This window comes from Lynx rufus, unplaced genomic scaffold (assembly GCF_022079265.1).
Source record: "Lynx rufus isolate CCGP_SWC_20201006 ecotype Redwood Valley unplaced genomic scaffold, mLynRuf1.p SCAF_6, whole genome shotgun sequence".
Lineage (NCBI taxonomy): Eukaryota > Metazoa > Chordata > Mammalia > Carnivora > Felidae > Lynx > Lynx rufus.
In genome coordinates, this window is record NW_025814878.1 from 4,567,430 (window position 1) to 4,591,986 (window position 24,557).

General features: G+C 41.6%; 2 protein-coding genes across 10 annotated transcripts in view; both read right to left on the reverse strand.

The window, feature by feature from the left end:
- The window catches only part of ARID1B (AT-rich interaction domain 1B), a 450,798-nt gene that overhangs the window by 132,951 nt on the left and 293,290 nt on the right, over positions 1-24,557 (reverse strand). The window lies entirely within an intron of this gene.
- On the reverse strand, positions 558-1,814 carry LOC124528523 (MICOS complex subunit MIC10-like). The gene has a single exon (XM_047102163.1). The coding sequence runs from the start codon at positions 1,057-1,059 to the stop codon at positions 787-789; it is 273 nt and encodes a 90-aa protein (XP_046958119.1). The 5' UTR covers positions 1,060-1,814; the 3' UTR covers positions 558-786.

Consider the following 24,557-nt stretch of genomic DNA (forward strand, 5'->3'; position numbering starts at 1 on the left):
TTGGCAAAATCTAGCTCTCGAGTTGGGTTTTCAGTATGTGACATCACTCAGAATACTGAATACTTTCCAGCGCCCCCAAAATAATGTAACCTCTGCCGCCAATGGTTAAATTATTTTTTGAAAATCAGTGCCTTAGAAAAGAAAAGCTTGTTTTACTTTAATTTAATTTAAATGGAAGTTCCCTGCAAAGGCTTTGCCTCCGTAACCATCGTCTCTCCGCCCATGTAAAATTTTCATTCTGATTCGAGCGACAGGTACTGGAGATTTCACTGCACGGAGCAGGAAATGCCACCGGGGAGCAATAACAATGCTAGCAGACTCTGACAAGAGAAACACTTATGACTTAACACAGAGCGCAGATATGTCCCTGATTCAATACGATGGGACAGGGTGGGGAAGGGCAGTGACAGAGGGGTGTGTATGGGAACATGCCACGAAGGAGGAGCATAGGAAGAATTTTTAGAGATCTACACATACACATAACAGACATACAAATTCTCTCATGTCTGCATATTACAGATGATCCACCCTACTTTTAATTTACGGGGCGGGGGCTGCCTACTTTTAATTTACTTCTTTTAAGACCACCTCCTTGCAATTTCCAGAGAGAAAATGCAAAACAAGAAACAGACTTGGTTTCAAATACATAAACAGTGTGCTGGAGTTGAAAGCATTACTGATGACATTGCTACAGAAGAATGTCAGCTGACTCCAGGGCACTTCAGTATTCCTGAGGAATAGACATGATTTCTCTTTTCCTCCCACTGGGATGTTCTCAGGTGGAAGTCACTGCTCCTGCTCTTGGACATATTTTTCGTGTAGAAGATATGGAGCCTGGAAATCATGCTGACAGTTGGAGTCGGCCATTCCCAATCCCGTGCCAGAACCAAAGACTAATGGCCACATTCTTCTTTTAAAGAAGGTAAGTGAGAAAACCAGTCTTAATCCAAAACCGACACCTATCTTCACGACCGCATCCGCCATGCACTGGTCCCACTTCCTGCCGAGCTCGGAGTCCAACATGTTCCCCACCCCCAGCTCCCTAAAAATATTTTTCATTTATTATGACTTACTACATCCAGAGGCATCTTTGGTTTTGATGGTATTCAATGTATCTAGTAAGTTAGCTTCCTAAAGGATAAATTCAGGTAATGCTGGGGACACCTTACCGTCTCTTCCAAGACCTGGGAATAAGTTAGAAAATCTTACTCCCTTGTTTAATTAAATAAGTGGGTTTTTACAAAAGCAAATCGACTCCAACATACTCTAAGCTGTGGCCCTCAATACAATTAGTTGATAGTATTAGATCAGTCTCTGATAGAGAACTGCAGAACAGACACACATTTGGTCTTCTCTTGCTCAGAAGTGCCCCAAGAGAGCACGAGGATAAACACTGAATTAGAAACAGAGAAGATATTTCAATCAATGAGACTAGTTCAGGTCTCTTGTTTAAGGATTTTAATAGGATACAGTTAATGATTTCTCACTGTGACTTCCCATGGGTTTGACGCACAGGTTAAAATGCCAGTTCAATGGTCTTTTTAAAAAGTCTCTCCATTATCTTCAAAAGCAGGAATAGTGTCTCTTCTCCTTTTTAGAATTTTAAGTATAAAATTCAGACACGCATTTTTTCTTTTTCTCTAACTGGACCCTAACTTTCTTAAGAGCAGTGACTCCTTGTGCCAAGTGTGGTGCTAATGAGAGGAAGGGTTTGACTGGTCACTGGTGACTGTCGCTGAATTTATATGCTCTATGGTAAAATACAGCTGCAAAGACCATATAGAGTAAGCCAGCACATGCAAATCTTTCTAAATATTTACCATAAATGCTCTAGTGAAAACTACTGACTTCGCTATTAAGATTTAGCAATGAATTCTCAGCCCTCTGTTTCCAATTAACATCCCTGAGGCTAACCACCCCCAGCCTCATCAGATGCTTAGCTCTTTAGAAACTGATACTTCGCACACTGTAAAATCGCTTCGTACCTTCCAACCTTATTTCAGAAGTATCATTTTGGACATGTGATACAAACACACCTTGAAACTGATATTAGAAGTGAGTCAATAATTTGACTGCCATATATACACAAAGGAAAAACCTCACGGTGACTCTGTTTAATCTCTATGATATTGGTAGGTTTCTTCTCCATGCAGCCCACCCAAGTCCCTGTTGTTTTCGTTTGTCTAGACAGCAAATGAGTTAAAAGCTTAGGCTTCCTGTCTAAACGAATAAAAAAATGCAAAGGCACAGTAAGACAGAATCCGTGAAAAAAAAAAAAATCCTCCAAAGCACTAATTTTTAGGCTCTAAAAGCATCTTCTTTCCAAGTTATATATATCACTTTCTATTTAAACATGTCCAAATAATAAATATTTATCTCTTCATTATATGTGACAATATATATAACATGTAGCCTTAAGATGTATGAGGCCAACTGGAAAAAAAAGTTTGATGTTAATTTAAACATAGTCACAAGCGCCACAAATGACAAACCCTTAGCCAAAGCCAAGGATAAATGCAAAGAAAATTCATGAGTCAAAATTCATTGTAATGAGAACCACTTTCTTTTTCTTTTTCTCCAGCCAAGATTCCATTATGGGTAACTCTCATTTCAAAGGGACATTTGTAGGATAATCAACTAAACCGATACTTTACAGAAGCAGGATTCAGAGTCACGCACACTATCATAAGCAAAAATTGTTAAAATGGTTGTATTTCCGTTGATTTTGAAAAATCAGCACCTAAAATAGAAGCTGGCCTCAAAGGTCCTTGGGTTAGAACTCCTGATACGAAATGTGCTGTGTTCTAAATGTAGACGTGGTAAACAATATAAGTATGAAATATGCATCATGTAAGGGAATTTTTTTCCATTGCACGAGCCTCAGGGGGATCCTAAATTATTCTCAGTTTTTGAACTCTGCCCAGGGAGATTCTCTGTTCTTCCACTATTAACAACAGTCTCAAGATGTCATGTAGGGTAGGAAGAACAACAAACAGACCCTTTACAACAGTATGGGCAGCCCTGAACTTAAAAATTATTTGGTAAGAATATTTACTTACAGTTTTTTGTTTTTTGTTTTTTTTTACATTGTATGGAATTTGGGATTAACTTTCACTTGGAAATAACATTACCCTGCTTGGTTACACTCCTAGGACTGTGCTCACAAGTGATAATGATAATGAACATAATAATGATGATTTTTTAGCAACAACTCTTACTACCATTGATTCAGCACCTTCTATGTACCAGAGACATTGTGTACATTTTCTTATATGACGAAACTATAGCATCTTATTAGCCCCAATCTATTGTTCCTACCCAAATGTTTCTTAACTGATTTCATTGTCCAACACAGCCAAGAGCCTCCAGACCCTTCCTAACCTTGAGTCGAAGCCCAAGCCAGTGCTGAAAACATTAAAAAAGACTCATGTGTGAACAGTTGCTGGTCCGTTATTATTCTAAGAGCAACAGCATCTTAAAGAATGCACTTATTGGGGGCGCCTGGGTGGCTCAGTCGGTTGAGCGTCCAACTTCCGCTCAGGTCATGATCTCGCGGTCCGTGACTTCGAGCCCCGCAGCAGGCTCTGTGCTGACCGCTCAGAGCCTGGAGCCTGTTTCAGATTCTGTGTCTCCCTCTCTCTCTGACCCTCCCCCGTTCATGCTCTGTCTCTCTCTGTCTCAAAAATAAATAAAAACGTTAAAAAAATTAAAAAGAATGCACTTATTAATAGAAATGACAGACCACCTGTGAGGTTACAACTACATAATAAAGTGAGAACAATGAATAATTTGGGGAGAGGTGTCTGTACTGCGTGTCAACCCTCAGGCAGGCATGCCCTCTCTAAGGTTTGCAGGTGAAGCTGTGGGCGGGGGAGAGAGGTGATGGAAAAGGAGGTGGAAAAACACGTGAATGACATTTTATATTTAAGTTGGCCTGCACTGTTGATCCTGCACACTCAAATGCCCACTTTCGCAGAGTGTCAATGAAGAGAGACAAACAGCTAGCCAGATAAATTCTTAAGGAAGAAATTCTGTGATGGAGGGGCGGATTCGTAAGCGGTGTGGAAGACACAACAGTGCGTCCTCGGCCGGTGCACGCAGGCCCGGGGGCTGCGGTCTGCGGTAGGTCCACACCAGGAGCCAAGGCGTGCCCCCTGGACGAGTGGTGTGCAGGAGCCTGGAGGCAGACAGAACAATGTGGAAAGGCAAGAGCTGTGGGCCGGATGCCTCTTCCAGGAGCGGTGAGGGGAAGTTCACTGGGAAGCCAGGAAAGAGACTGGGCGAGAGGGGTGGGCGTGGCCGTGAACCGCCTCTCTCTGCCCACAGCAGGCCGCGTGGGCTTCCACTCTTAGGAGCCAGGGAGCCGACGGACGGCTCCGAGATGCTTCTAATGTCACCAGAGAAGGAAAAGGAATGCAGAGGAATGCCGAGAAAGAAATGTTAAACACTTTAAAGGAAAACAATCATGTTTTCAAGTGTTTAGGAACGAAGAATGCCTTAAGAACACGGTTACAATTATAGGTACCGCTTCAGAATAAATCTGTAAAACATTTTATAAAGAGCTATGTATTTTAGCGTTACATAAAATTGAACACACAAAGGAACAACAGCAAGGACCTCAATAACTACAGTCCAGGTTAAACGGTGACATGTTTTCCGGACTGCAGCCACCCTGCTCATTTCAGTTATATGTAAGAATCACTGAATGGGTAAGTGAGCTGAAATATATACACCTCACCCTTAAAATAGCACAGCAGTGAATAAAAACTAATTATGAGGAACACTTGGCTTTAACGGATTATGTTCTTTATATACCCCACCCCCAAACCGTTGGTGACGACTCCTGAGACGTGCAGTTATAAAGGGGGAAGGATCAGCTTGTTACACGCAGGAAGAGGGATATGGGTTTATGGGCTTGTGTTTTACAAATATCAACGTCAGGTATGAAACTCTAAGGTATGAATGACCCATGTGCTTTGAAAGCAAATTGACAAACTAACAAGATCTGTAAATATGTAAGATTTAGAGTTTTTCTACTGATACCAGTTTTTATTGCTGAAAGCGTGTCATAAATCTTTATAACAGAAAAGCAATCAACACCACCTTTTTGCGTCTCCAATGGTGAAAAACTACTGTTTATCTTAGAAGTGTAATGCTTAGCACGTAGAAATTCTGAAAATAAAACTTAAAAACAAAAAGGCATGAACCCTCAGGAGACATTTATTTCTTCAGCATACAGCAATGAAATACTTTAAAACAGTAAGACCTATAGGAACCACAAATAAATTAGCAACTTAAAAAAAAAAAACCAGAAACACACAAATTGTACTGAGTCTACATGGAATAGAGGGAAGTTTTACTTCTACAACAGTACTAAAACTTAGTTATTTTGACATTTCCCTATTCACATGAACCATATGAACATACATGCTTGTTCTAATCCTTCACTGGATTTTTAAAAAATTTTTATTTTGAAATGACTTTAGACTTATACAAAGCGGCAAAGAGTACTTAGTGAGTGTTCTTACGCACCCTTCACCCAGGCTCCCTCAAGTTAACGTTTTATGTAACCGTGGCACATTTATCCTTCAATCTGTGTTTGGTGTTTTCCCGGGACTACGCTGAGGTTATAGATTTGGGGAAAGAATAGCACAGACGTGCAGGGTCCTTTACAAGGCATTGTATCGGGGTGTGATAGAAACACGACTTAGGAGAGCTGATGGTACTGTCATCACGTGGTTAAGGTGGTGTCTCCCAGGTTTCTCCACAGTCAAATGACTTTTTCCCTTTCTGTATCCCATTCATGAGAAGGGGGTCACTAAGTCCAGCCCACACCCAAAGGAGGGAAATTATGCTCCACTTCCTGGATGAGCATCAAAGAATTTGTGGGTGTAGGTTAAAAGCAAACAGAGTAAGTAAATATTTGGGGGGGATATATTTGAAGCAATGCAAGTATACGGTTTCTCCTTTAGTTTTGCCCACAATTTTAGTTGGCATTTATCAGTGGGCCTTGCCTGCAGCACAACTCTGGTGCCCTAATGTTGCTTTTCTATTTCCTTTGTTCCTTCTACATTTATTATTTGGAATTCTTATGTAAGGAAAGGCTGCCCTGTCTCCATTAATTTTTACATGGTCAAGAAGTTAATTCTCTTATGTGCCTTTTGGTGTAGCCAAAGTTCCTTTATAAGATGATCGGTTGATACTCTTAACAACAATAAATGAAGTAATACTTCCAACGGAGGTTTCATAATTTAAAAACACTGGAGAGAGAAAATATGCACTTTATGCTTTTCCAGACATGGCTAGTGGGAGTATAAATTAGTATGATCACTTTGGGCAAAAATCCGTAATCACACTGTAAAGCTGAAGGTGCGTTTTATCTTACGAACCAGGAAGTCCATGCCTAAGTGTGCTCTCTGGCACAGGTACATAAGGAGACACATCCAGGCGCCGAAAAACTGTTTCAGGACCCTAACAACAAAAGTTGGAGACAGTCTAATTTTCCAGCAATATAAAATAGAGATGTATTCAGAAAATGGGACACTCTACAGCGGTGAAACTGAATGAGCTACAGTTAAAAATATTCATATGACTCTCACAAAACAATGTCGATAGAAAACAACCCCCCAAACCCAAAGCAGTGACACATCATCAATATAGGAGAGGAGGCAACAGAGAAGTGACCCATCAGCACAGTAGTGGAAATGCACAAAGTCCGGGACAGCAGCGCAATGCGCAGACCGGAGGAGCCCATGAGAACTGGCCATTGGCACTGCTGGGTCAGCAGGGAAACGGGGAGAGGAAAGAGACAGGGAAGAATCATGTCATGGTCCTCCCTCCCCTCACGACAGCCGACACGGGACACCACGGATGGCACCTAAAGCCTGAGCAGCCTGGTCTAGCCCGAAACGAACCTCCGCACGGCTCGCGCGGGGAGGCCCTACTTCCCTCCAAGAGCCATCCGCTCACATCTCGGTGAGCCGCTCTGTGCCACCGACACCAGAACGTGCGAGCTGCACAGCGGCTTCCCCGGTGATGCCAAGCCGCGTCTGTCTACCGCACGGCTTCTGAGGCTGGGTTTTAATTAGAGGTCAGCATGTTCCACAGTGGAAGCTCTAGGAGTAAGACCACATAGATTCACACCCTGGCTTTGCCGCTTATTACGTGACCGGGCGACATATTTAACCTTTCTGCGCTTTGCTTCGCTCATCTGGAAACTGGGGGAAATGTCAGTACCTGCCGAAGACAGTTGCTGCGAGAATTAAATGAGAAATAGTAAGTTGAAAGGATGGGTGCGGTACAATCTGAGTTAGGTGTGAGCTGTAATGATCGTGAAGCAGAGGGAGAGGCCGTGGGATAGAGAGACCGAGCTGTGGGTAAGGGGTAAGTGTGAGGGAGCAGGGAGGTGGCGGGGAAGGGCTGAAAGGGTGAAGAAGAGGAGGGAGGGCAGTCGTCCCCCACTTTCCCGATCGCAGTGGGTAGTGACAAGGGCCCTGCAGGTCCTACAACCATATCCACTAAGAGGTGGGAACTGGGTTTGAAAACAAACCCAAACAGGAGCAGCCAAAAGAGAAGGGAAATTCTCCACGGAGGAGGTAGTCCTTTCGTTCTGCAGGTGGCCCTGCTGGGTCACTCATTCATAAGCGCTTTAATGAGTAGGACAGGGCACTCTCTTTACCACGTTTCTGTCAATAACAAAATGTTAGCATGGAGAGACCGCCGTGCCGCAGTAGAAAAGCGCTGGATGTAAGAGGCTTCTGAAGCTGGGTGGCGTGAAGGATGGGTCGTGGCAAGGCAACCTAATCCTCTGTTTACCTGTAAAGTGGGGATCATCATGTTTATTTTGCCAATGGATCAATGTAACGAACAGAGCAAACGAGAAGGAACTGTGAAGGGCATCACTTTCAAAAGAGAAGATGATTTCCTGGTACTAAGTTATGTATTAGACACAGCACTCAAATTACTCATGTTCTGAAGGAGAAGTTAAAAATAGAATTAACGGGGGGCTCGGTGGCTCGGTTGGTTAAGAATCAGACTTCGGCTCAGGTCATGATCTCACGGTTCGTGAGTTCGGGCCCTGCGTCGGGCTCTGTGCTGACAGCTCGGAGCCTGGAGCCTGCTTCAGATTCTGTGTCTCCCTCTCTCTCTCCGCCCCTACCCCACTCATGCAGTCTCTCTCTCAAAAATAAACATTAAACAAATTTTTTTAAAAATAGAATTAACGATGCAATAAATACTAAGGCCACAGCAGCTTAAATTCCAATTTCTTTCTTTGAATGACTATCTCCTCTTCTAACAATAATCAAAAATATCTACAAACAAGTTATTCCATTTCTTCAGTATTTAAAGACAGATTAAAATTATCTCATTAAAAATAGAAAGAAATAGTTTAATGGCTTCAATATAAAAGAAAGCTGAAATTTTTATATTTTCACAGAAATTATTTTTAAGACTTCTGAGTTCTTTAGGAAAAAAGTAGAGAATCCAGAAAATTTTTTACATGATTAGCCTGACTACATTACAGATGGAAATGTTTTGTGAAGACTATTTTTATATTTTAAAATGAAATATGACACATTCAGTACATCCCCCAAAAGTCAAACTTAAAAACATGAGTTTTTCTTATTTTACGTTATCTAAGATTCACTTAGATAAGAGTTTTCCAAAATGAGTCATTTTCTGTCTATGTAGGGGGCAGCCAGTCACTTAACACCTCAAGGGCTAGCACTCAAGTGCAATTTTACATCGTAATTTTTCCTAAGAGCATATAACCATTTTATAACTTAAAAAACTCCTTCTCAAGAAGAGGTGGTCATAAACCTGTTCAGGGTTTCAGACAGAAACCTGTAAATACCAATAATGATGAGGGTGATGAGGATTATTATAATAATAATAGTAATAATAATAATATCATCATCAGTAAGGGCCCAAATTAGGTCTGGAAGGCCAGCATGTTTCACACTCAAACACACTACCTGTCAACAGAGCCACTGATGTGCCGTGCAATGGTGTTACTGAGCCTCACACTTACAAGTAATTACCTTGTCATCTGGAACACATTTCAGGGCCCACTAGGAGAATGAAGAGTTTCTCTGATGGGCACTGTAGTCCGCTATAAGCAGTCCCAAAGACAACATAAACAAATTCAGATATAGGATTCTGAATGGTGAAAGGATAAAATTCACACTCCCTTTGCCTTCTAAAACCTCTGAACAGAGAAGGGACCTCAGTAAGCAGACTCGCAAGCCTATCACATTGCCTAATTCTTCTTTTATGCCAGTAAATTATAAGTTTTGAAATAAAATTGGACTTAAAACTCTAGTCATCAATCTGTAAATCCCTAGCAAGGGTCAGAAAGTCTTCTTCTGCATCATATTCCTCTCCTCTAATGAAACTTGCTTTTTAAAAGCATCCATTAGATGTTAGCTGTTTTTTTTTTTTTTTAAACCTTTGTATTGTAGCAAACAGTGATCTTTTTGGATGCAGGCCATGGTGGTTACAAAGAATCTGGGCTCTAGAACCACACAGCTGACCCCAACCCAGCTCCTCTTTTGCAAATTCCAAGGACGTGGGCAATGACAGAGCCCCACAAGCCTCCACCCCTCATCTGTACTTAGTAGGGGACAGTAAAAGTAATGACCTCACAGTGTTGATGAGAGAGTTAAATGAGTTGCTGTACATAAAGTACCACAGCACCAAGCATGGCACCAGGTAAAGCGCTCACTAAATATTTACTGGAACGTGGGTTTACAGTAATAATGGAGAGGTAAAAATCACGAATTCGGGAGTAAGAGCAGTTTGAAATCAAGTCCGGGATCTGTAATTTCTTCACCCAATCTTGGGCAAGTTACTTAACCTCACTGAGCCTCAGATTCACCACCCAAAAAATAGGGAAACTATCACTTATGCTATATAGTGAGGATTAGATATAATTATGAACAAGAACTATTAAGCATGTGCTCAATAAACAGTTGCTTTGTATATAAATGCCTACATACACATATAAACATACACGCATTTCAGACACACGGTTTGTTTAACACTCTTTGTAATCGAAATTACATTTTGAATACAGCATAAAGAATTTGCAAATGACTTCTAGAATATCATCTCACTTATAAAATAGGATGAGTAAATAGAGGCATGAATGCATCCTTCCATTCTTTAACAAATATTTACCAGATAATTATGTGTCAGGCAAATAGTTATGTTAACAATCAATATTCTATTAAGTAAATAGCTTTTGGCACTTTAAAATGCAGTGTTACCAATGACAAACACTGCACAACAAAGAGGGAATGGAAAAGGTAATCAGCCCCAGCGGTAAAAAGCCTCTGTTCAAATCTTCCCTCTATCACTTCCTAGTGGTATAAACCAGGCAAGTGAATTAACATCTCTGCGCTACAGTTTCTTCACCTATAAAGTGGATCTCTGTCCCAAAGATGTGGAGAGAATTTAGCTTAACAGAGAATCTATTTAATAAATATTAGCCACCACGATCTTTATTATAACACATAGTGTAGAAATACATTTAAAACAAAGAATAACAACAAAGATAGAAAGCTAGATGTTAAAGTGGCAAAAAAGTGAGAAGCCACCTAAATGTCAACTTAGTAGTGGGTTATTTAAATATACAATAATTATTTGGGCCACCTGGGTGGCTCAGTTGGTTGAGGGTCTGACTCTTGATTTTGGCTCAGGTCATGATCTCGGGTTGTGACATCGAACCCTGCATCCAGCTCTGTGCGGGGAATGGAGCCGACGTACGATGCCTTGTCCCTGTGTCCCTGTCTGTCTGTCTCTCTCTCTCTCTTTCCCCTCTGCCTCTGCTCCCCACCGTGTGTGTGTTCTCTCTTTCAAATGTAAAAATATGTAATATTTATTCAAAATATACATTAAAAATGTAATTTTTATTGAAAAGCTTGAGTGAAAATCAGGTTAACAGCAGAAAACATGACCTAGTTGATGTAAAATATATAAAATATTATATGAATATATACGCATTTATATGTACATATAAAATATACCTGTGCCTTTTTTAACGCCTAAGAGGTATTAAAATGTTAACAGTGGTTATTTTAAGGGATTAGATTTGAGAGAATTTTTTATTTCTTCTTTGTACTTGAGCAGGCATAATTTTACTTTTTTTTAAAGTTTATTTTTGACAGAGAGAGAGAGTTCACACGTGAGCACATGAGGGGGGGAGGGGCAGAGAGAAAAGGAGAGAGAATCCCAAGCAGGCTCCATGCTGTCCTGCAGAGCCAGATGCGGGGCTTGAACTCAAGAACCATGAGATCATGACCTGAGCTGAAACCAAGACTCAGGCACTTAACTGACTGAGACACCCAGGTGTCCTCAGATAGCATTTTAATAAGTGCTGGAGCTTCTTTGCAAAAGTAACAAAACAAAAGGGGACCCTGGAGATTTGAACAGTCTTTAACACATAGCCATAGCGCAATTTCACGAACAGAGTATTAATTTGTACCCACTCTAAGGCAAACGACAAATGACTTTAAAAAATATCCGTTAAGGGGCGCCTGGGTGGCTCAGTTCGTTAAGGGTCCGACTTTAGCTGAGGTCATGATCTCACGGTTCGTGGGTTCAAACCCCATGTCAGACTCTGTGCTGACAGCTCGCGGAGCCTGGAGCCTGCTTCAGCTTCTGTGTCTCCCTCTCTCTCTGCCCCGCCCCCATTTGTGCTCTCTCACTCTCTCTTTCTCAAAAATAAACATGAAAAAAGAATTTTTGAAAAAAAAAGCCCATTCAAAAAACGGGTAGCAGTTGAATCATAGTAGCATGAAATCATATTAGTATTTTCAGAATAGATGTGAAAACAATGCAAACATATACGGTAAGAAAATAAAAGACAAAGATGGACAAATAAGTTATGCTCATATGCATAGTTTTCACATTTTACCAGGCTTCGATTTTTTTTAAGTTTATTTATTTTGAGAAAGAGAGCATGTGCGCAAGGCAGGGGGAGGGGCAGAGAGAGAGAGAGAGAGAGAGAGAGAGAGAATCCCAAGTAGCACAGAGAAAGCGTGGGGTCTTATGTGGGGCTCCATCTCACGAACCGTGAGATCATGACCTGACCCAAAATCAAGAGTCAGACGGCTTAAGCGACTGAGCCCCCCACGCACCTCCAGGCTAAGATTTAAAAAAAAAATTTTTTTTTCAACGTTTATTTATTTTTGGGACAGAGAGAGACAGAGCATGAACGGGGGAGGGGCAGAGAGAGAGGGAGACACAGAATCGGAAGCAGGCTCCAGGCTCCGAGCCATCAGCCCAGAGCCCGACGCGGGGCTCGAATTCAGGGACCGCGAGATCGTGACCTGAGCTGAAGTCGGACGCTCAACCGACTGCGCCACCCAGGCACCCCTCCAGGCTAAGATTTTTAATACAATTTTCCTCACGGTTTCCATTAGCAAGTCTGTTTGTACATGAGTAAGATGGCTGAGGAAAACTAAAAATCAGATAAGAGGTAAGTAGAATGAAGCAAAACTCTCGATACTGATTTCAATAGCGTGGCCTGGCCTAACAACCCACTCCCTCAAAGGGATCAACACAGCAAATGTAGACACTGGTACTTCTAGTTAAATGGGTCCTCCACAGCTTATTGCCCCCAAAAGTGCCATCTTGAACCTGCAGATTCTCGGAAGAAATAGAAGTCATGTGTCTATCAATACTTTAAATAGAATATGAATAGCTATTTTGTCATTGTTGGCAACACCGAAGAAAACAGGGCCAATTATTAGAAATACTGAATAATACTGCTTCAGGTTTTGTGTATCTCCTATGGTCTAAATAACTCCATACAGAAAACTCCTGTCAAGGATCTCATTTTAAGAGGTACAAGTTCAACATTATCGATTTTCTTTACTTGCAAAGAAAATTACAATTTTTAACACAATTCTCTCTGTGAATTGATGCTTTTAAATTTCCTATTTCACTTGGAAATTGTAGAAGAAAGCAAACAAGCTGGAATAAACGGGTTCTTAAAGTACCCAAAAGGAGTAGAAATAATAAGCAGAGTATTATAAAATCATAACCTGAGGTCTATTTGTTCTACTGAGTTCACTTTAACTCTGAGAGCGAGTAACCACATGAGATTGGTAGGAGCGCCATAACAGTCCGTCAGTGTGGAGCATGTGATGTGACGTCCCATGATTTGTCCTTGTACAGAACAGACCTGTCTCTTCTTGCCTTCCAGGACCCTGTCCTCTTCCGAATTTTCCTTAGCACTTAAGCAGGTATGACATTGTATTACGGAAAAAGGGGATTTGGGCTCTGAGAATAAAAGCAATATATATATGTATATGCATATACATATTTTCTTTTTAAAGCCGTGTATATAAAAACTGGTGAAGACTACTGATGAATTAAATAAAAGAGGAATGAAGGAAAATGCACAACTCCAACAAGCCCAGCAATCTGTTATGAGCTGAATGAGTGCCAGTTTGTGGGCCTCGGGGCTCGGTAGGATTTCTCTGTATAGTGCCAAACTCCAACAATATTGTTATGGTTAGAGAGGAATTTCTCACAAGAGCTAACAAAGGCAGAAGGTCATAAATAAACCCAGCAGGACTGCCTTGTCAGTTCTCATTATTAGCGCTGCAGGCACTTGCTTTTCTGTGGGCTTCTTACAGGTTCATTTAAGTGTAAGAGTTCTTCCTTGAAAATTCACAAACTCATAAATAAAATGGTTCTTAATCTAGCAAACAAAAATAACTGGGAAGTAAGTAAGAAAATCCGCAAGCAGGTAAATAAATAAAGGACCGAGTCACGGTGAACGGCAGAGCTCAGCCTGCATTTCCGAGAGCTGGGGTACCTCGACTCCTGGCCTCAGCACCCCAGCAGTGACCGACAGGATGCTCTGCGTTCCCACCACAAAAACAGTCTGCAGGATGCTATCTGGGCAGGAAATGAAGCTCAGCCCCTAAACTGATGCTGACATGTGTTATAAACTGAGGAAAGCACAGCTGTGTGATCATTACTGCAATTATGAAGTGACATTTAGTGTTAACTTTATTTTGCTGAAGTTTGTACCTAGTAACAAAAAAAGGAGGGGCGAGTCTATTAACGATAGGAAGGGATGCTGATTTTTTGCAATTAAAAAAAACAAAACAAAACAGGAGCGTACTGCTTGGTCTTTAAAGGGGTAGACGTTACCTTTTACACGAACCAAACCTATGTCTTTGAGCTCTCAGCAATTCCTCGTAACAGAATAGGAGATTTAGTTCTGTAATATTTAAAAACTAAGATGCAATCATCAATTCTTTCCCAATTTTTGTCCTTGTAATCCAAGAAGATCAGAGAACAACAAACTTCCAATTATCCCAACACAGATATTAATTCAAAGGAGAAATGAGCTGATAAATTTGATTCCATTTACTAATAACTCAACACGAAAATATCTTCTTCCTCAACAAGAAAGATATATTTTATAGTGTCATCTACTTTCTATTAAAAAAGAGAGACAAAATTAGTAATACAGCTCATTATTCTTAAAAACAGACGAGAAACCGTTTCATCAGAAAACAAAACAAAATAAAAATCCTCAGTAGCACTACACAGAGCTAACCGAATTCTAACATTTTGCCATATTTCCTTCCAGTCTTTCCTATCGAGTACAGCAAGGTAAGCTTGATATGCACGCAGTAACAACTGAGGTACCTACTGACCTACTTGGCATCCTCTGTCAAGAAAGTGAACATTTTGTCTCACAGATGATTCTCAGTTTTATAATTTGTGCGTCTTTTTAACGTAACTGTAAAGTTGAAAAATTAACCTGAGGGTTCCACATCATCTCCTTTAAGAGAACGATTAAAGTCAGCAAGAGAACAATGTTGCTCTCATAGGCCAGGATGCTGGAATACCGTTTTGTGTGGTTACTTGGTCACGGAAGCTGGGCTATTAAGTGCTGATGGGTTACAAAGAAAGGTATGTTTGCAGAATTACTTTTCACTGGCTTGCAGCCTCTCATTACCCACCACTCACGATTATGAGTGTCAAGCTGATGTTGAATTCTTCCCAGAGAAAATTCTCCATGTTTGCTTTAGATACTGGCAATTGGTCTATATGCTCAGCATTCAAACAGGATTGCCCTTGAATAACCTAACATTACTGGTACAAGGAACATGACTAAAGGCTGAAAAGAAGGGAGTCTAAATATCCAAGAATGGTAAGAGACCCAGACAGGCCTCCTTTTACATTGCTGGGGAAAAGTAGGTTTTTCTAGAGAACATATCTGAAACGGTAAGTAAGTGCATGGACTGTAGCCTATACAAGAAATCCATGGAGTTAAATCTCCATGCAGTTAAATATGCAAACGCCATATCACAGTTTTTTGGCTAGCAGCTTTATAATTAGGCAGTCCAAGGTTGACAATGTTAGGCCATAAATATCCTCAGGAACTTACTATTGAATATTCTGTCAACAGAAATAATTAATGAACACAAGGTTCCTAAACCTGATATACGTAGATCACGAGTAACATATCAAAAATAAAACGTTTAGACTATTTTTAGTCTCCGACAGCAAATACACGCTAGCAGTAACCAAACTATACTTCAATTCTTAGAGTTGTTTAGCAGATGTTAATGGGGCTCACACACAGTATTTCAGGTAGAAACATGCTAGAAGTATTAAAACACAGGGAGAGCAATAAAATAAGTCATTGAGATGTAATGTACAACACGGTGACTACATTATATACTATGGTCAATAGTGCTGTACTATATATTTCAAAGTTGCTAAGAGAGTAAATCTAAAGTTTTTGGTACAAGAAATATAATTTTGTAACAATGTACACTGATGGATATTAGATTTATTGTGATCATTTCAAAATATGTAAAAATATTGAATTATTATGCTATATATCTGAAACGAATATGTTATAAATCAATTATATCTAAATATAGCAGTATTTTTGTTTATATATGTATGTGTATATACGTGTGTGTGTGTGTGTGTGTGTGTGTGTGTGTGTGTGTGTAACAACACGGGGAAAGTAAAGTTTGACTCCCTCAGAAGAGAAGCACTTAGGGGAACTGTTAGGAATCATACAGAGTTTTCAGAACTAAAACAAAAGCCACATAAACACTTACTCCAGTCCTTTGTTTTTAGAATGTGAAACTGAGGTCCAAAGAGAGGCTAAGTTATTTACATCAAAACTATGCCCAGGTTCTACAGACAAAGACTACATTAGCACGCAGTTTTCTAGGTATGTTTATCAACGACATTACCACTGATATTGACAGGCTAGCCCAAGAAGCTGAAAGGACAGAGAGAGAATGAGTAAATGAGAGAGAGAAAGAGAAGAGGGAGGAAGAAGGGGAGCGGAAGCAAGGTGGGAGGAAGAGAGGGAGAGGAAGAGGTGGGGAGTAGAAGCAGGGGTGGGGAGTGGGGGGGTGGGGGAGTGGTGGTGGTGGGGAGAGGGACAGAGAGGGAATGTGCGCATGCTCGTGTGCTGGTCACGAGAGCACCCTATACCTACTTAAGCACATTTTCTAACAGTTACTATTTCACGCTATAGGTACGTGACTCTCTCAAAGTCTCATTTCATTTAGTAAATAAGAATATGACTTTGTAAGGGATAAAAGGAAGAACACGCAAAAACCACGTGGCTGAGACGTCCCAGTTTGTGTAATAGCAGGATACAGCTGAACAGATCTTTTGGTGATTTAAAGCGGACCTTTTATTTTTTAATTTCTAGCCTTTGCTGTGTCTCACACAATGTGTTCTCTAGTTCTATTTCCTGAACTTATAAACGTGTTCACGCCATCTCCTCGTGGGTGAGTCACAACAGCTGTCATGCACAGGCCCATAAACAAGAGACCCTAACGTGGCACACCAGAGGACAGCCGACTCCCACAGCCACAGACGGAATCCACATCCGCTTACCTTGTGACCCGATCTGGGCAGAACGCCCACCTCCAACACAGCAAAGGAATTCATGATTAGATTCAGAGGGAATCCAAACAGCAAACAAGGTAAATGTATTTTACCACTTAAACTGATAAAGCGTCGGATTTTTTCATTCTGTCTGATGACGACCCACAGGAGTCACAAGAGGGAAATATAAGAGAAGCAAATCGTGAAGACAGACTGTTTTGTGAAATCATAACCCATGAAATATACCATCTGTGACCTAGCCCAGTTCTCAACCTGCAATGGCTCCCTCGTGCAATCTGATATGATAAATAGTTTATTTCATAGAGTTCTGAGTTCTGAAGTATCTGTAATTGTTTTAGGTCTTAAACATATGGGATACAGCCCAACCTGAATTTAAATTCCGGTGAACAGAGGAATTAACTGTACCTATGGAAGAGCTGGTCGTGTGGAATACACAATGGTCCAGAGCAGGACACAAAGGCAGGAAGGAAAAGCTTCGGAATAAGGAGAGACAAAGAAAATGGGAGACAGTAAGACAAGACAGAAGAATATGAGCGCCATATAATATGCACAAGTTAAAACGGTTTCTGATGAATGAAAGGATCAATGACCGCATGTGGGAAATGCAGCCAGGAAAGTAGACAGAACTTTTGGCAGATGTGACAAATATCATTAAAGATTTTAACCTTTCACTCCTAAGCTAAATAGTGTGGAGAATGCTACACCTGTATTTAGGCCAGCAAGCACCTTTGTAAGAAGCAGAAGAAAAGTGGCCTTCTGGGTAGACACAGCCCCACAGAACCACGGTGCTTTTCTGTAGAAAACGGCACCCTTTCTTGGCTAAGGGCACCTTACGCAGAGTTTCAACCCCATCTGTTCCTGCCATCAGGGAGTATGAGCTGCACGGTCATAGTGACCCCCTCCTGGCACCACGGAGGGCCACTATTTACCTAGGAAATGGGGAGCTTGTGACAGCCAGGATTAGAAGCGTGGCCTTTGTGGTCCGAACTTCGTTCGCTCCTTTCTTCTGCTAATTACTAGCCGCTCAGCCTTAGACACATTACTTAGACTCTCTGGGGCCTGAATTTCTCCACTGACAAACTGGTACAGGTATTGTTAAACTGATGTTTATTTTGATATAGAAGAAAGCCCTGGGAATAGTGCTTGGCAAATAGTGAGAGGATAATAGATGACAGCTACTATTATTTTATCTTTTTACTCAAATGATTTTGTCATTTACTCCTGACAGCAGTCTTATTAGGTAGGGTCAACCAACCACATTTTATAAATAAAAAGTATAGGAAAAAGGTTCAGAGGGTGAGGTGGGCAGGCTGATTGATGCCAGTGGTACTCGGAATTTAAAGCCTGGTATATCCACTACTCTGATCCATGTTTTTTCTCCTCCTTGTTTCTATTCCCATGCCAAACAAAGGAAAAGGCAAGAAAAAAGCCAGAGTAAAAGAAATAACAGTACTCTCTCAGTATTTCCAGAAGGTTCACTCTTTTTCTGGAATGAAAATCATTTAACAATCCAAGTGAATCTTCTTCCTCTCCTCGCAAAAAAATTCTTAGTTTGGCTTTGATGAAAACTGAAAATCTTCCCCACTGCAATTAGCTTCCACATCTTCCTCTGGAACAGAAAGTAGCAAAACACCACCACCACCACCACCACCAGTGTTACGACAAGAGGACTAAATGTGATCTATTCTTTGGACAAAAACATAATCCTGATTCCAGATATAAGCTACCTGTTAAAGACCATGATAACATCATGCAAGCAGCATAGTGTTTTGGCCCAAAAATGTCACTAGAATTAAGAATTCCTTCATTTAAATATCTAATGGAAGATATTTTAAAACTACCATGCATTGGGGCGCCTGGGTGGCCCAGTCAGTTAAGTATCTGACTCCTGATTTTGGCTCAGGTCACGAACTCACAGTTCATGAGATGGAGCCCCGAATCAGGCTCTGTGCTGACAGCATGGACCCTAATTGGGATTCTCTCTCTTCCTCTCTCTGACCCTCGCCTGCTCGTGCGTGCACACACACACTCTCTCTCTCTCAAAATAAATAAATTAATTAAAAAAAAAAAACTAACACGCATTATTTGTCAGGACAAATTTAAAATTTTGAGATTACATACCCTCCTCAGAAAATAGTAATTGGGGGCACCTGGGTGGCTCAGTCGGTTGAGCGTCTGACTTTGGCTTAGGTCACGATCCCAGGGTTCGTGAGTTTGAGCCCTGCATCAGGCTCACTGCTGTCAGCTTGGAGCCAGCTTTGGCTCCTCAGTCCCCCTCGCTCTCTGCCCCTCCCCCACTTGTGTTCTCTTTCTCTCTCTCAAACATAAATCAATCTTAAAAAAAAAAAGTAATTATATAAGAAGCACTACTATAAACACAATGGAAAAGAACTGAACTCTAACTTCCCTTCATTTCTGTAAGTCTTAAAAGGTAACTTCTGAGTAACTGATTCCCAATGCAAAGGAAAAGAACACTCTCTTCTGTGACATTCCTCATTTCTAAAGTTTCTTTTAATAGCTACATGGCGGTGAAAATTGAAGCTGATATAAACTCCTCGAATAAGGTTTGTGTTTTCTCTGCACAAAACTTTTTAACATTTTTAAGAAGATGGTTTCCTGCAGAAAGCCCAAATAAAGAATGGCTTACTGGTAGTACCTACTGACTCTGACATATCACTGACTTTTACTCAGGACAGTGGTTCCCCTTGGTGGGGGTTGAGGAGTGGATGGACGGAGTAATGATGCAAAGACGGCGTGAGAAGGCTTCCAAGGTCCAGGTAGTGCTTTCTGAACTGGGAACTGATGACACAGGTGCGCTTGCCGGAGGAAATGTACTAAGCGGCACACTTACAATTCACACACTTCCCTTATACTTATGGGACACTTCCACAACACTTATATTGAAGGAAACTGACTTCTACACAATAACCCCACAGTCATTTGTCACGACATGGGAGAAAAAAGGAAATGAAGGAAAACAAACCAGACATCTCTGGGATCTTTACAGCCTTCTGTCATCCTGAGAGATTAGCACTAACACGTGCTCCACTCTTCCTTCAGCAGTCTCCCTGAATATATGACCTGCTTTCAGAAAAGCAAGAGTCCAATTGAAACGGAAGTTCCTATGGGTAGGTAATGGTTTGACCCCTGATCCCGCTACCACAATTGTTCCAATTCTCTAATGATTTCCCTGCAGGGTTCATTTACCAGTTCTGGGTCAAAGACCAACATGCCCATGAAGCCAAGGGTCGACAAAAGCAGTGCTTGATGTATTTGAAAATAACTGTACCATAAAGGCACATTTCATCAATTAGAGATGGTTTCGGAATTAAAATAAAAGGAAGCATAAACCACAAGATTGTCATCATTCATTCTGACAAAGTCACAGGCAGACACATATAGAGTAATCCACCCCGACCAGAGTACAGAACCAATAATATCCAAAGCCCAAGTAGTACTGGTTTTAGGTACTAGTAAAGGGACAACTTTATTATCTTTAGTCGTATTGTACTGGAGAGCATTTTCCATTTGTCTCACAGATTCACCTTTAAGTTGTCATTAACCTGAACTTCTTTTAACTTCTATTCCTCAGGACTTTGAATACCATGGTTATGATGGGTTAGATGGGGACTCAGAGAGGTGAATCCTCCCCGAATAGGAGAACCTGATGCTCTAGTGATCTTTGTGCTGAAGCACGACTTTACTCCTCTCACATTCGTAACTAAAACTACTTGCAAATAATGACGTCTTTCTTAGTTTAAACAAAATGCCGTAGTAGAATATAGATTCAAGTTGGTGCGCAAGCTCTATGTGAACTTGAAGGTGGAGTCATTTGTTTAGAATTAAATTCAGTTCTTTTTTTTAAAAAAAAATTTTTTTTTTTCAACGTTTATTTATTTTTGGGACAGAGAGAGACAGAGCATGAACGGGGGAGGGGCAGAGAGAGAAGGAGACACAGAATCGGAAACAGGCTCCAGGCTCTGAGCCATCAGCCCAGAGCCTGACGCGGGGCTCGAACTCACAGACCGCGAGATCGTGACCTGGCTGAAGTCGGACGCTTAACCGACCGCGCCACCCAGGCGCCCCTGAAATTCAGTTCTTAACAAAAGAACAAAAGGTATGTAATTCCCTCTACTGTTTATTTGCACAGAAAAGGAGTGAAGGGAGAAGACGCCAAAAGAAAAAAAAAGGGAAGAGAGGGAGGGAAAGGGAGAGCTCAGGGTGGAAGAGGAGAGGGGAGAGCAGAAAGACAGCTGCTGTGAAAGATGAGGCCTTATGGGTGGGAGGCGGGAGGCGGGATTCGGTGATGCTGGTTATGCCCCGGTTATGCCGGGTCCCCCCTCCACATGGCCTTTCACTCAGACTTCGTAGTTAGGAGGCGGGGGCAGCAGGACTCTTCAGGCAAACAGCATCTGAGGAAGCATTTGGAAGCCTTTTCTGTGAATCCAGCCAGCAATGTACATTTCCCACTTGACTAAACTCTGGATTGGGTTACAAGTACTCATGAATGAGAAGGTCTGGAAGAATGAAAATTAAAACAAATAAAAGTCTTCTCTGTGAGCAACGCTATATTCAAAACACAAAAGAAATGCTATGAAGAAAGTGTCTATGTCATTAGAAAAACAGAAGATAGCTTCTCAATGTTTGCTTTTGCTCCCTGGTATTACACATGGACACAGCTAAGCGAGCTTTCTGGAGAAATGGGCTCTAGATTCTCACCGTTTACAAATTCATGGAAAACAATTACTACTGCCCAGTAGGTGTATGTAAAATTACCTTAAAGAGCACGGTCGACTCCTAGGCTAGCAATGCCTCTCTATAATCAGACCAGTTGTACTGATCTATCGCCAGAAAAATTTACTCAAACGAGGGGCTGGTCAGCGTTAGAAGTAAAGAAAAAGAATCACAGAGGTTCTACAAGACAAAACTAACAATGGCAGAAGGAAAAAATGAACATCTCAGGTGACGGCATAATGCTAACGCCTGGAAAAACCAGCATGGAACGCGGGCTGTGGAAACGAAGGTGTCTGGCTATCCCAGCCCAAGACTGCGAAACCTTCAAATCACTGAACTATCCCACATATGCCATACTCCCAAAGCGACCTGTTCCTGGGTTGGTCTGCCACCAGGAAGACCACTGCCTTGTCAATCAGGGTGGTCAGTGAGTCTTTTCCACAGAGACGGTCCATCCATCTCTTGGTATCTTCCTGGCAAAATTGCTGTCCGAACCTCACAGAATAGAGACTCAAACCCTGGACAAGTATAGTCACCCTGTGGTGAATCAGGAAGAACTAAAATTCCCCTTCGTGGTATGTAGGCCATTTGTAAGTTCTTCTTCTTCTTTTTTTTTTTTAATGTTTATTTTTGAGAGAAAGACAGAGAGAGTGCCAGTGGGGGAGGGGCAGAGAGAGAGGGAGGCAGAGGATCGAAAGCGGGCTCTGTGCTGACAGCAGTGAGCCTCACAGGGGGCTTGAACTCATGGGCCATGAGATCATGACCTGAGCCGAAGCCGGACGCTCAACTGACTGAGCCCCCCCAGCGTCCCAGCCACTGGGAAGTTCTATAAGGAAGAGATTATTAGGTCTCCCCACCGGCATTAATTTCATACATAAACAACCATTATAAACACAACTGGGAACTCTGGCTTATTAGAGGTACATTTGCTAAGAGTTTTACAGTTTATACACATTTTGTTAAGTCACTAATTTCTCATAAATTAATATACTGTTCTATCATAGACTCAATTCTCACAGCAATGCAGAATTAAACTCACTTTGTCCAGACTGATCACTAATAAAATAGCACAACCATCTAAAAAAAAATCTCTCACAGGGAACAAAATGGCCCCGATGAGAAGTATCTTGGCAGAGTGGAAAAAGCACTGGCTTTTTGTTACTGGCCACATGTCCTCTAGTATCAGCTACCTGACCTCTGAGCCTGTCCCTTCGTTTGTAAAAGGGAATTATACCACCTGCCTCTTTTTTTTTTTTTTTAAACTTTTTTTTTTTTCAACGTTTATTTATTTTTGGGACAGAGAGAGACAGAGCATGAACGGGGGAGGGGCAGAGAGAGAGGGAGACACAGCATCGGAAACAGGCTCCAGGCTCCGAGCCATCAGCCCAGAGCCCGACGCGGGGCTCGAACTCACGGACCGCGAGATCGTGACCTGGCTGAGGTCGGACGCTTAACCGACTGCGCCACCCAGGCGCCCCTATACCACCTGCCTCTTAACGTAATGTTGTTTTAAAAGACAAAGCACAGGAGAAATACTTGACTAAGTAGATCCCATTCTCCATCCTTACCCAATATTCCATTCTGGAACTGAAGAGATGATTGAGGGCTCATTCCTGGACTGGGCGATCTTCTGTCCCGGGCCACTTGTGATTGTTAAGGTTCAAAAATATTTTGTGAAGAAAAGGACGAGCTGCCATATGAAACACTCTCTATATTCTTTAAACCCCAGAATGAGGATGGTCCAACTGGACCCATTCATCCTCATTCTGAAATGAAGCTTATTTCTTTGAAACATTATCAGATTAGCAGATGCTTTGTATAAAACAACGAACAGGGGCACCTGGGTGGCTCAGTAGGTTAACATCCTACTCTTGATTTCAGCTCAGGTCATCATCTCACGGCTCAGGAGTTCGAGCCCCACATCCGGCTACTTGGGATTCTCTCCCCACCCCCACGCCCGCCCCTACCTGACTTGCGCTCACTCTCTCTCAAAATAAATAAATGAACTTTATGTGGTTATGATTTTTTTTTAATTTTTTAAAAATGTTTATTTATTTTTGAGAGAAAGACAGAGCACGAGTGGGTTAGGGGCAGAGAGAGAGGGAGACACAGAATCCAAATCAGGCTCCAGGCTCTGAGCTGTCAGCACAGAGCCCGACACGGCGCTCGAACTCACGAGCCATGAGATCATGACCTGAGCCGAAGTCGGACACTCAACCAACTGAGCCACCCAGACGCCCCAAAATATATGAACTTTAAAAAAAAAAACAAAAAAAAAAAAAACGCAACACAATGACCATCACAGAAAACAGTAAGATGAGAGAGAGTTCTGATCAGACCACTGTTATCAGTTCCTCATGGACCCTTCAGGTCCTTTCTGTGAATACACCAGAGAGAGCTTTAAAACCAAACTCATGTCTCCAGCAGCTTACGACAATTAACAGACAGAAAAACAGGAATGGAGGAAAACAACGGCAACAGAAAGTGAAAGAACTGCAGGTTGTAGGGATGTATTTGGAAAAAAGAGATCCAGCTTATCGTGACTGCTCTGTCAATCATTTGGATATCTCCCAGAAATGACAGGACACATGGGCTATCTTTAGCCCCTTTCATATTTACCATCTCACTTTTGCCACTGCAAACTCAGTGTTTATTAGCTGCTGGAAAAATTTACTATGGTGTCTCTCTCATAAAAATATTTTTCCACCTACAATATGTTATGAGCTTGGGAAGTCTCTAGCACAGACACTTCACTTTAATGGTCCTTAATTGGGTTGTCTGAAAAACAAAAAGGGGTTTTATACATTGTAAAAAAACGCAGACGGTTTAAGCAGCTATCTTTAATTTTTGGACTACTATTTAAAGATTGGCACAGAGTAGGGGGGCCTGGGTGGCTCAGTCGGTTGAGC

What these genes read in the sequence shown, in the direction of transcription:
- LOC124528523 (XM_047102163.1), bottom strand. Translation starts at nt 1,059, where the DNA reads ATGAAAAATATTTTTAGGGAGCTGGGGGTGGGGAACATGTTGGACTCC.